Source organism: Nilaparvata lugens, chromosome 5 (genome assembly GCF_014356525.2).
Source record: "Nilaparvata lugens isolate BPH chromosome 5, ASM1435652v1, whole genome shotgun sequence".
Lineage (NCBI taxonomy): Eukaryota > Metazoa > Arthropoda > Insecta > Hemiptera > Delphacidae > Nilaparvata > Nilaparvata lugens.
Window position 1 is genome coordinate 727,863 of NC_052508.1, and position 11,855 is coordinate 739,717.

At 34.6% G+C, this 11,855-nt stretch overlaps 1 protein-coding gene across 1 annotated transcript in view; it reads right to left on the reverse strand.

The window, feature by feature from the left end:
- LOC120351541 (beta-alanine transporter-like) overlaps positions 1–11,124 on the reverse strand; it is a 46,756-nt gene extending 35,632 nt beyond the window's left edge. The window contains exons 1-3 of the mRNA XM_039429325.1: positions 11,108–11,124; positions 10,535–10,749; positions 6,809–6,987 (exon numbers count right to left, since the gene is read on the reverse strand). Coding sequence (XP_039285259.1) covers positions 6,809–6,987; positions 10,535–10,749; positions 11,108–11,124 — 411 coding nt within the window. The remainder of the gene's footprint in view (positions 1–6,808; positions 6,988–10,534; positions 10,750–11,107) is intronic.
- Between the last annotated feature and the right edge of the window lie 731 nt (positions 11,125–11,855).

The window sequence follows — 11,855 nt, forward strand, 5'->3', positions numbered from 1 at the left end:
AGCTGATTATTCGATCAACCCATATGACCGGTTGAATCATATAAAATTCACTCATAAAGGATATATTATGTATACTAAAGGAAGTCGATGTGTAGAAATACAAATAGCTATTATTTCTGTATAAATATTTATTATAATCTAAAAAAGCATGATAAATCAAGAGTATAAAAAACTCATATAAAAACTAAATGTATTATCTATTAAAATCGTATGTTACGATTTATTTATGAATTCAATTTAAGATAAATACCCCATATATCTGTATAAAAACTTCTTTTATTAAATTTTTTCTATTGTAAAGCCGAGGAAGCCCTGATTCCCAAGGCAACCAATTGTATTTCTCCTCTATATTAATGACCTATTGAGACTTATATAGCTGGTTGTCATTCGATCTCTTTGCTGAGACACGGCATTGGTCTTTACTGGTTCAAGCTGGGATGAAGCTAAGCGCTTGGCAGAGTCTGGTCTCACACGTGTTAAATCATGGCTCGACCAACACATTCTTACACTGAATGCCAATAAGAGTGTATATATGGTATTCTCACCAGCAGTGAGCTCTCTCCCCAGAGATATTCTTAATACTGGTATCAGAATACACTCTTCAATCTGTCTTGAACGGGAAAGATTGCGGACTGGTGATGGAGATTGTGATTGTCCTCATTAAAAAACGTGAAAGAAACTAAATACCTAGGAGTCTTTGTAGACTCTCATCTTAAAGGAATGCACATATAAATACATGTTAAGAAAATAAACACATAATTCACAAATTCCATAGATTGAATGAGCTCAATGACCCACTATAATAAAGATGGCTTATTCAGCATATGCCCAGTCCATATTGCAATATGGTATTAGGGTATGGGGTGGAGCATTGGACATCCATTTTAATAAAATCTCCGTATTCAGATATATTTTTGAAAGCTGCACTTGGAGACCAAGACGATATCCCAGCCATAGCCTTTTTGCAGAGTTCCCAGTTTTAACAGTGAGACAACTTTACGTGAAAACTTAATTCTAGCCGTTCATAAGTATAAAAATCTCTTTGAAACTAACATTCCGTCGTATAATTTCCGTTCATCATCTCATTACCGCATTCCTAGAACAAATTTAACAGTATGCCGCAGGCAGTTCATATACATGAGTAATAGATTGATGAATATTTTGCCAGACCAATTAATCTCAGATAGATTTATAATCAACCATTAAAAATAGAGAGAGGATCAGAAGTAACATGTTTTTCGCCTCATGTACAGTTAGAATCTACTTTATTAAAAAAAAAAACTTTTTTCTTTGATATTATTTTCACTAAGTTATATTTTTTTCAGATATTATATTGCTACAATTATTATTATTATTTAAGTTATTTATTTATTATTACTACCATTCAAATAAAATGTTAATCATCTTTTATGTTTATTTTAAATTAAATGAAATCTTTTGGTACTCGTTGCTAGCACACAAACTTAGGTTTTGCTGGCAACGCCAATTAAATTTTAAGTTAAAATTTTATTTTTATTCTGTATAAGTATGAAGTATTTATTTATTCATTATTGTTATCTTTATAATTGGCAAATAAATGATTTTGATTTTTTTTTTGTCTAATTTCTCGATGCGAGATTGAAGGGATGAAATTATTTTCTCTTGTTTATCAAGATTAGATGAGATGAGCTGTAGGATTTGTGAGGTGTCTTTTACTTCTTCATTTTTCTTCATCTGCGATTTATTTTCTTTGGATACGATTTCGGCGAAAGTCATTTTCTTTTCTGTGGGCCTAATTTGATGTTGAGTGGGCCTACTTTGAGAATTAGCCACATTCCGAGCCTGAGAATCGACAACATTTTTTGATGTTATATTCTTACTGGCTACCCTACTCGAGTTACGTATTTTTTGTAACTCAATTGCTACAGAGCAACCACGGTAGCTTGCAGGATGAGCTTCACCACAATGAATGCATTTCGGTAGTGCTTCACTAGGTTTCGTACACTCCTTTGATGCATGTTTTCAGCAGCGCACTTCACACATCTGGCCTCCTTGTTGCAATAAGCCTGAGTGTGGTTGAAAGCCTGGCAACGCTTACATGGGGTATTAGATCAACTTTCTTCATTATATGTAGGAAGCTTACTTCCATGCACCGCCCGAATTCATATTAAAGCCCTGAGATCTCATGTTTGAATATTAATTTATTAAATATTAATTTTGTTTATTGAACAAAACATATCATATCAAACTTATAGACCGAACAGGTTTTTATTGGTAGAATTTTGTATTGATTGGAAGTCTAAGTACCAGTATGAATATAATATATTTATGAATTTGAAATTCATTATTGTGAATATTAGCAAAGCCTGTGATAATTATTCAGATTTTAAAAGTAGATTATTTAAGTGAATTACAGATTTATTGAATATTTTATGCATATCTGTTTTATGGGAATATATTTTGTGTTTTATGTCAGCATACAAACTTATAAAATTTTTTATTATATCCCAACTCATCTCGTGTTATATAGTTTGAACTGTTTTGGTACCAACAAATCTTTAACAGCATTTAAAATTATTGAATCAAATAATATTAACCTTATTCAGAGCACTCAATATTTATCATCCTTTGATGATATTCATTTCATCAGCCAGAACAAATATATTAAGAAATTATATTAATAAGGTTCCAGTTATATCATATAAGGATCCAGAGAACTTCAAGAACTGGCGTTGTAAGTTCTAAGGAATTTTGAAAGGGTATATTGGTGAATACTTGTATTCACGACGAGCGTTTTAAGAATCAACTAGAAACAACTATAGTTGGTCCTGATTATTCTCTAGTGGTACATGGTTACTGATAATCAGTCATCAAATATTCTTTTAATTTCCTTACTGGTATTCTTCAAGAACTTCATAGAAGCAGCGGTAAGAATTATCAATACCTGGTCCTTGAACCTTATGGTGATTATTTGTACTTATAAAATTCATGTTTCTACTACTGAGCTAGAGCTGAGGTTTGAACCCAGTAATTTTGCGAGCCGGAAGGCCTTAATTTTTTGTGAATTTATTCGCAAAAGAGGGAATTTAGAGACTGCTCTTATAAATGCCAGAAACACCATATTATCTGTGAAGGAATTACAATCCACAACTTCTCACAATAGCTTCATAACGTGGGACTATATCATAAGAGATAACCCCCCCAGGAGCACAACTTCACAGTGTGTGTGTGTGTGTGTGTGTGTGTGTGTGTGTGGTGTGTGTGTGTGTGTGTGTGTGTGTGTGTGTATGAGTGTATGTGCGTCTGTGTACACGATATCTCATCTACCAGTTAACGGAATGACTTGAAATTCAGAACGTAAGGTCCTTACACTATAATGATCCGACACGAACAATTTCGATCAAATTCAATCCAAGTTGGCGGCTAAAATGGCCCCATGTATGATGCTTTGCCCCATCTATGCAAAGTTCGATTTTAGATTCCCAATTATTATCAGCCTTCTTATAACTTTGAACAAAACATTTTAAGTGGAATAGATCCAGCATGAAAATCTTTGCAATTAATGTCCAGTAACATTTCCACCTAAAATTGAAAATAAGCTTGAAATCCGAGAATATGTGATTATTAAATTATTGCAAACTGTTGGCAACTGTTGGTTCTATTAAATCATTCACTACGAAGAGATAGCAGACCTCGTGTGTTTCCAGCGTTATTGACCTATCACCAGCTGTCTCATATCTTTGAATAGTAGACTTGAGATGTGCGAGTACACTAGCGTCAGGTGATCAATATTCATAACGGCAAGGAAAGTTGTGTGAATGCGCCACACCAGATTTTTATGAAATTAAGTGGAAGTATAAATACATATAATGGAACACATGCTTGTAATAATAATAATAAATATATTTTTCTTGTTTATATTGCTTTTGCTGTGATTGAATGTCATCCCAAGTCACTACACATAATTAAACCATATAAACATTATAAAATAAATATAGCTTTATGACAGCTAATAAATAAGTATTTGAGCCCATTTGGTATAGGAATTATAATATGAAAACATGAAAATTAATATCATATAGCTGTTGCAAATAATTATTACGCAAGCTGCCTTCTCAATTGGCACAAATCAGTAAGATTTGGTTTGTTTAGGGTATGTATCGGTTCAATTCTAACCTCCAAATATTCGAAATACTATTCAAAATAATAAACATTATGAATACATGTGGTTTGTTAATAAATTTCTGAAAAATCTGGTGTGGCGCACTCACACAACTTTCCTTGCCGTTATGAAAACTAATCACCTGACGCTAGTGTACACGCGCATCTCAAGTCTACTATTCAAAGCAAAGACCTTAAAGAGATATAGACCCACATTGCCTATGTCTTCCCAATGATAGCTCTTACTTAAAATTGAAAGCCAGTGCCAAAATTTGTTTATTTTTTTCTAAATTATAACTTTTCCAAGATAAAATTTTATTAGAGTGCTGGATTAACGTTGTGATTTTCTCACGGTATCGGAGTAGTTTCATGATGTCATTCCGCGCATTACGTAATTAAATTCTGATATTTCCTCTATTGTTTTCAAACGTTTTCCTAAAGTACTTAGAATTGTTGTAAACGCAAAATCATCATAAAAAATTAGTTGAACGTCCATTCTATTGCTGAGTCTTCTAATTGACTGAGGGAATTTTCCTGTATTCTGTCCTTGTTAGTTTTATTCCTTTCTCGTTCTATTGAGGGAAATTATTGTCGTCCCCACCACGTCCTTTGTAATTTGGTATTTTTTAATGCATAATATTACCAGCCCTGATACCTATTTTTGATCCTGATTCGATCGACTTGGAGACCTGAACAGGAGACCGATTTTAGATTCTGTAGAGTACAGACATTATTTTCTGAGCTGATTTAATCATGACATATTCGTCTAGTTTTTCGTTCTCTCCTGGAGACTAAAATTATATTATTGGGAATCATTTATCCCATCAGTTTTGAAATCACTAATCCTCTTATTAAATTATTAATGGCATAGTTAATTTCCATTGAGAGCGGTTGACTGCTGCACTTTATTATTATTGTAGGCTATGGATTAGTGACAGTCGAAACCCCATTTAAGGGTTTTTTGTGTGTGTGGGTGTGTATTCTTGAATACTCATTCGAGGATCGTGCTGTAAATATGCCTTGCTGTCAAACGAGGGCTTACGAATTCGCTGACCGAGATGGCCGGTGATATCGGACATCTGACCTTGCCGTGCGGGGCTGAAAGACGATCTTCGATCTGACGCCACTAGCCCGATGCCTGGAGGCCATCACCCTTCATCCTCATCCATCACCCTTTGGACACCGGACTCGAGGACGACAGATCTTAGATAAGTACTTGATACCCCCACTACAATATCAGATGTGCCCCGTGAATTTGGTCTCTTAAAGACGTATTGTTTTTGATCTCTTAAAGACATGTGTATTCGGTCTCTTAAAGACAGATTGATTATTAGATTATCGATGTAAAGATGTATTTTGTAATATTCTCTATATTATTCTCATTATTATAAGAGCAGTCAGTCAACCACATATCTATGTTTTTAATTCCAAGACCCTCAAACCACTAGAATTAGGATCACATCATTGATTAGATAAAAATCCGCAGATCTCAGGGTCTAGCACTATTCCAACAACTAAGCCTTCTCCGACAAAATCTTTTGTCACCAGGAGATCGGTTTCAAGCCGTCATTGGGGTATTTTAGCACTAGATATTATATCTATATATTTGTAATATTATAGATTACGAAGGCATTGGTATGTAATAATCTTATAGGTTGCCCCCTCAATGGCCGATTTCAATTCCAAGTACGACACTAGCGCTGCAAGTGAGTCTATGCATCTTTAAGGTCTTTGATTCAAAGATCCAAGCCTGCTGGTGACAGGACAATAACGCTGGAGACACACGAGGTCTGCTATCTCTTCATAGTGAATGATTCAATAGATTCAACAGTTGCCAACAGTTTTCAATTAAATAATCACATTTTATCGAATTTCGATCTTATTTCCAATTTTAGGTGAAAATTTTACTGAACATTAATTGAAGAGATTTCCATGGTCAATCTTTTCCACCTGAAGTTTTCTGTTCAAATTGTATCTGAAGCCTGATAATTGGCACACAATAAACACACACACACACACACACACCACACACACACACACACACACACACACACACACACACACACACACACACACACACACACACCAATACCCAAAAACCACTTTTTTGGACTCAGGGGACCTTGAAACGTATAGAAATTTAGAAATTTGGGTATCTTAATTTTTTCGGAAAGCAATACTTTCCTTACCTATGGTAATAGGGCAAGGAAAGTAAAAATATACTATATCTGATTTACTTATTGCAGCCTTTACAGGTCTGATAACCGTTGTTTATCTGCCTTTGATAAGATTGTGATTCTTACTCAGTATTCTCTAAATTCTTTAACTCGTGGATCAGAGGTTGTGCAATCATTTGGTATATCACAAGCTTTATTGCTATCAGGTAACAGTACATTTGATATTCTTTTTAACCTTCGACAATAATAATATCCTCTATTTCTTCGATTTATTCTATTTCATGGTTTCAACAAATTCAGGATGTCACAGTATCTTATCACTTTTTGAACCTTCCTGATCACTTCAGAATAATATAACTCACAAATTAAATATTTTTCATTCAATTTATACTAAACTTCGGCATACAGCCTAAATCCAAGTTGAATTCAATCATTTCGATGTAATTGATGTGGAATGAAATGGAGACTAATATATTATAATGGGAACTTACCATATAGTTGACAATTGGAATGATGATGGGTCCCAGCATGCCGGCAACAGCACTGGTGCTCATTCCCAGACCTCTGACGACGGTCGGGTAGAGTTCGGAGGCCATCAAGGGGAGGACCACGTACGAGGAGGAGATACCCATCTTTCCCAAGCAGTACAGGCACAGAGTGGTCATCGAATCTGACGGACATTGAGAGAAGGAGATTATCATTTAGGGGCTACAGGGTCAAAATTATCTTCATTTTTGATTTCTCGTAATGATCTTTTCACAATGTATAATGCACTTCAGGCTACACATGGATTCACTGATCTACTATCCAGAATAATATCTAGTGGTGCACAACCTCCTTAAGCCCAATGACCTACCCCCTAAATATCCTTAATTTCAGCCTCGTCCCATTAGAAGTACGTACAGATTTATGCGCCGCGAACGCGCGCCTTCTGGGTGGAACAATTGGATAAGATTGAAGGTAAAATAGCGAGTGGAATATTTGTCTCAAGGAATTTAAGTAAATTAAATAATAAGCCGCTATTGGAGTCGGTCTATCATTGCTTGGTGGAGTCACATATTACATATTCAGTGGCCCTATGGGGAGCTAGAGAGATTAACCTTCAGCAAATTTCCATTTGTCAAAAGAAAGCATTGCGCACTATGTTGAGGTTGCATCCACAAACAAATTGTAGGGACTATTTTATTGAAATGGAGATTCTCTGTCTCTATGTTATGTGTTATATATCGGAAGGTGTTCACTACAGACCATTAACAAGACGCATGCATATAATACACGACATAAGAGTACCTTCTCGGAATATCATAGATTGACTTAGTATGAAGAAGAACCCAGTTATATTGGTAGAAAGATTTACCAAGTACTACCAATTCGGTTGCGGGAAATATTAACGATAAAAGAGTTTAAACGAAGCTTTAAATTATTTCTAAAGAAGGAGGGCTTTTATAGTCAGAAGACTATTTTGACTACTGTAGTAGAGTCAAAGACAAATAGTAATTCTATACTAGATATAAATTTCATGAAAAATTAATGGTGTCTCGCTTTTTGCTAGCACTTTGACTTGTCTGACGCCGTTGAGGCCAACCAGACTTAATATATATCTATTTATCTATCTATCTGTCTCCATCAGCTGTTGCTGTCATCATTGTGTCTGTTACATACCGTAACTATGAGGAAACATTATATATAATCAGCTGATTCATCAGCTGAGCGCAAGCGCATTCGCGGTACATATTATGTCTGTACTCATCCTCTCAAAAAGATCGTCATTCTTTATTTAAGTACTGCTGACCTTTTTTGCTTTTTTAGCCAATCACACCGGAGGGTGTTCAGATTTGCGTTTTGGGTTTTCAATTCAGAAGTGTAGCCAGCTTAATTATTCCTAGTTTCAAGGAGGATGCGTCTATGGGCTTGGGGGTGGGTGGACACTCCTGACGAATATGTTTCTTGCTTAAATCTTGATTAGTTGGGTAGCTTCATCATATATCGCATTGAATACAGACTTGATAGTAATCCGCACTTGATTACTGAAATTCAAAATAAGAAAGTAGAACATTCTATATTGAATTATTGAATGTGAAGAACAAGTTTTTGTAAGTTGATAATCTATTGGAATATGATTTTTTCGTCAGTACTTTTTTCTTGTTTTTTTTCTTCGAGCGTGCCGAAGCGCATTCAAATTCACTGATGTCATTGATGACAAATTAACGCTCTCAAATCATTCAATTTTCAAGGATTTTTTACTTGCGTAAAGAGAAGTATCCATGTTGTATGTTGTGAATGCAATAGGTAAGTATGAGTTCGGATTGAATTGTTTCAAAATAACCCAACTTGCGAAGCAAATTACAAAATAAAACTGAGCACTGGGACGGTGAAGTCTGCAAGAAAGTTTATTACAATATAAATATTCATGCAGAAAAACTCAGTAAGTAGTGAGATAAGAAATTAAACTCAGACACTTGGAATGAATGTGAAAAGGAAATGAACAGAGTGTGGGAGAAGGAAAGAGTGGTAGCAAGAAAGAGAGAGATGAGAGTGAAAACCTGAAAATTGGAATGACATTCAACTGTTTGATATTAATCTATTGTAGGAAGAAGGGGGAGAGGAGTCTTTAAAAGAGTTTCGTCTGAAGAAGTTAAAAATAAGGATAATGGTGGAAGAAGAGGAGAGTTCCAGGTGATAGTGAAATATAAATAATTCTAGAAAGAAAAAGGGAGTGATAAGAGAACAAATGAAAAATGTATCTAAATGTAGTAGGAATCTTGGTTATTTGAAAAAAATCTCAGAGTCAATATTCCAATGATGGTTTACAAAGAAAATATAGCTGATAAAACTGAATAACAATGATTTTTGACACACCTTGCTGTGAAGTAACTATTGTATCAATTCCTCTGTTTACAATCTATGAATTGTTGAATGATTTGATGTATTCATATTCATTTACGTTGAAATTAATATTTCAAGCTATCCTGCCTTCTCATTTCGACAAGTTTTCATCTCGTTCTTCCTCCTACTGGATGGCACTAATAGAACTTCAGTTGCTTCGGGGTAGATTCTGGGTTTGACAGCCCTACCCCTTGACTCAGTATGATAAAATCGTTAATTAGAATTCCATTGTTTTTGCAAAGCATGAATTTCACCTTGAACTTGATTTATAATAACATTGTTTTGAACTCAAACTTGGCTTGAAATAATATATTTTTGTACAAAAACATTATATTATATAATACTTTTATCATACTCCATTGCCCTTTCTTTGAAGTTAGTGTGTTATTAGTAATTTGTGATTACTCTGTCAAACACAAATTCATCCATGTAGTGTTACCCAACAACAAAAATAATGTTGATTTTTCATCAATATTATTATGATTCCAAATATACGCGTACTTCAAATGATTGTCGAAAATTAATAAATCTACTAAGTCCCCTCAATATTCCGAAATGAAAAAACTCAATGGAGAACTAGTATAAGTTATCATTTCCCAGATTGGAAAACCAATGGCACATTGAAGAACGGTAAGAGCAGCCTGTGAGATGACTTTGAACTTTGTAGTTATAATTTTCATTTCTGGTAATGGGGGATCATAAAATATAGCATCACAAATGAAAAAGATCCAAAAGAATTAGTAGCAGTAGAAAATGAATCTTTCTGTATAGAAAAAACGCGATTCAATTGAATGCGTTTATATTATAGCCTACTAGCAGGTAACTCGTGCTCTTAAAAACTTGACCTACTAAAATCTTGAAGAATTTAAAATAGGCCTACAACCATCCTCGGTAAATTAAGAATCTATATGCAAAAATACAAGTTAATTAGTCCAGTAGTACAGACGTGATGATGAGAAACTAGTGATGAGAGATTCTTGAATTTCCTATCCCGTACGTGTACAAGCCAATTCTTCCCTTCATTATACTATGGTTATAGATATTTGCTCCTCCAGAAGCAACAAATAATATGGACACCAGAGGAATTTCGAATGATCACTACTGTACAAAAATATTCGCCTGAGAAATTTGAATGATCGCTACTACACAAAATATTAATTTGGGATCGAACCCAGGACACTCAGTTTCTAGCCGCGTTAACCTCGACATCTTATTCTTTGCTATCAAAATAACAATTCATCATACTGGATTACCTAGTGCTTTTCTGATAGTGGAACACAATTAGATAAAAAAGAGATATAAAAGTTGGATAGAAAAGTAGTGTTACTGACCATTTTGTACAAATATGGTGGCCAAACAGGCAACACCTCCAATGACCATGCTGACGCAGAGGGTCCAGCGGCGACCAACGCACTCCATGGCTGGCCACAGCACAATGTAGGTAGGAAGCTCCACCGCACCCGCAAGGAAGAAGTTGAGGAACTCGTCGCCACCCAGCACCGGTGCATAGTACGACAGGCCCACGTACACGCTCGTATTTGTGAACCTGACAACACAACATCCCACATTTTCTATACTCTCTCATCCACGATGACAATCTTCTTTTCAGAATTTTCACTTTCCATTCTCCATGATAATCTTCATCAGTGATAGTTGACTCTTTCATCCACCATGATAATCTCACCTTTAGAATTTTGCGGGTTATTCAATTATTAAACATGTCAATAGTGTGGGTCTAAAGGTGCGTACAGATTTACGCACCGCGAACATGAGCAATTCACTTTCAATCAGCTGATGCCAAGCTTTTTATATCTATATCTTATACCGTTTCTGTAAAAATACAGATATAGTCAGCTGATTAAAAGTGAATTGCTCATGTTCGCGGAGCGTATATCTGTACGCACCTTAAGAGAGCAGTCATAGAGGAGAAGAAAAAAGAAAATTATAACATAGAACAAGTCGTGTGATTCCAAATACAACTTGGATTAAAATTTTTATACAACCAGAAAAACCAAACAATAAAAAGATCCAACCAAGCTTGATTTATATTAAAGTGGAAAATATTATTGTTAATTTTTAATATGATTGGAATTAAAATTCTAGTAGAATTCTCAATTCAACTTACTATTCAAAATGAATCAAATAGAATTCTATTTTCCAAATAAGATATCAGAACAATAAGATGAGTCAACAATACAAATAGACTTTAGAACATGAGTAGATAACAATGTAATGCAATATTATAAATTAATTTCTGGCTCTGCCAACATAAGATCCCTTGTGTGTTGGCAGTGAGTTGCAGTTGACTCATCCTGCTTCAGTACAAAATAGTATACTATAAAAATTTATAAATGGTGGACAAACTAATTATACCTATCATATAAAAATCGCAAAGAATAGAAAAAATATATTAATCAGATATTTTATAATTTTATATTTCAAATCGAGTTTCACATAAAAACATTTCTTCATCCGATCTTACGACCAAGGAAACTTACTCTTTCTTATCCTTTTCCCCTCATCCTTTATAAAACAAATTATCCTTTCTGAAACAAATTGCTCCCTATATTGTTAGACCTTTGGAGATTATAATAAATAGTTGCTTCAGTCATGGATACTTTCCAAAACGCTTTAAAATTGCTAGAATTATAC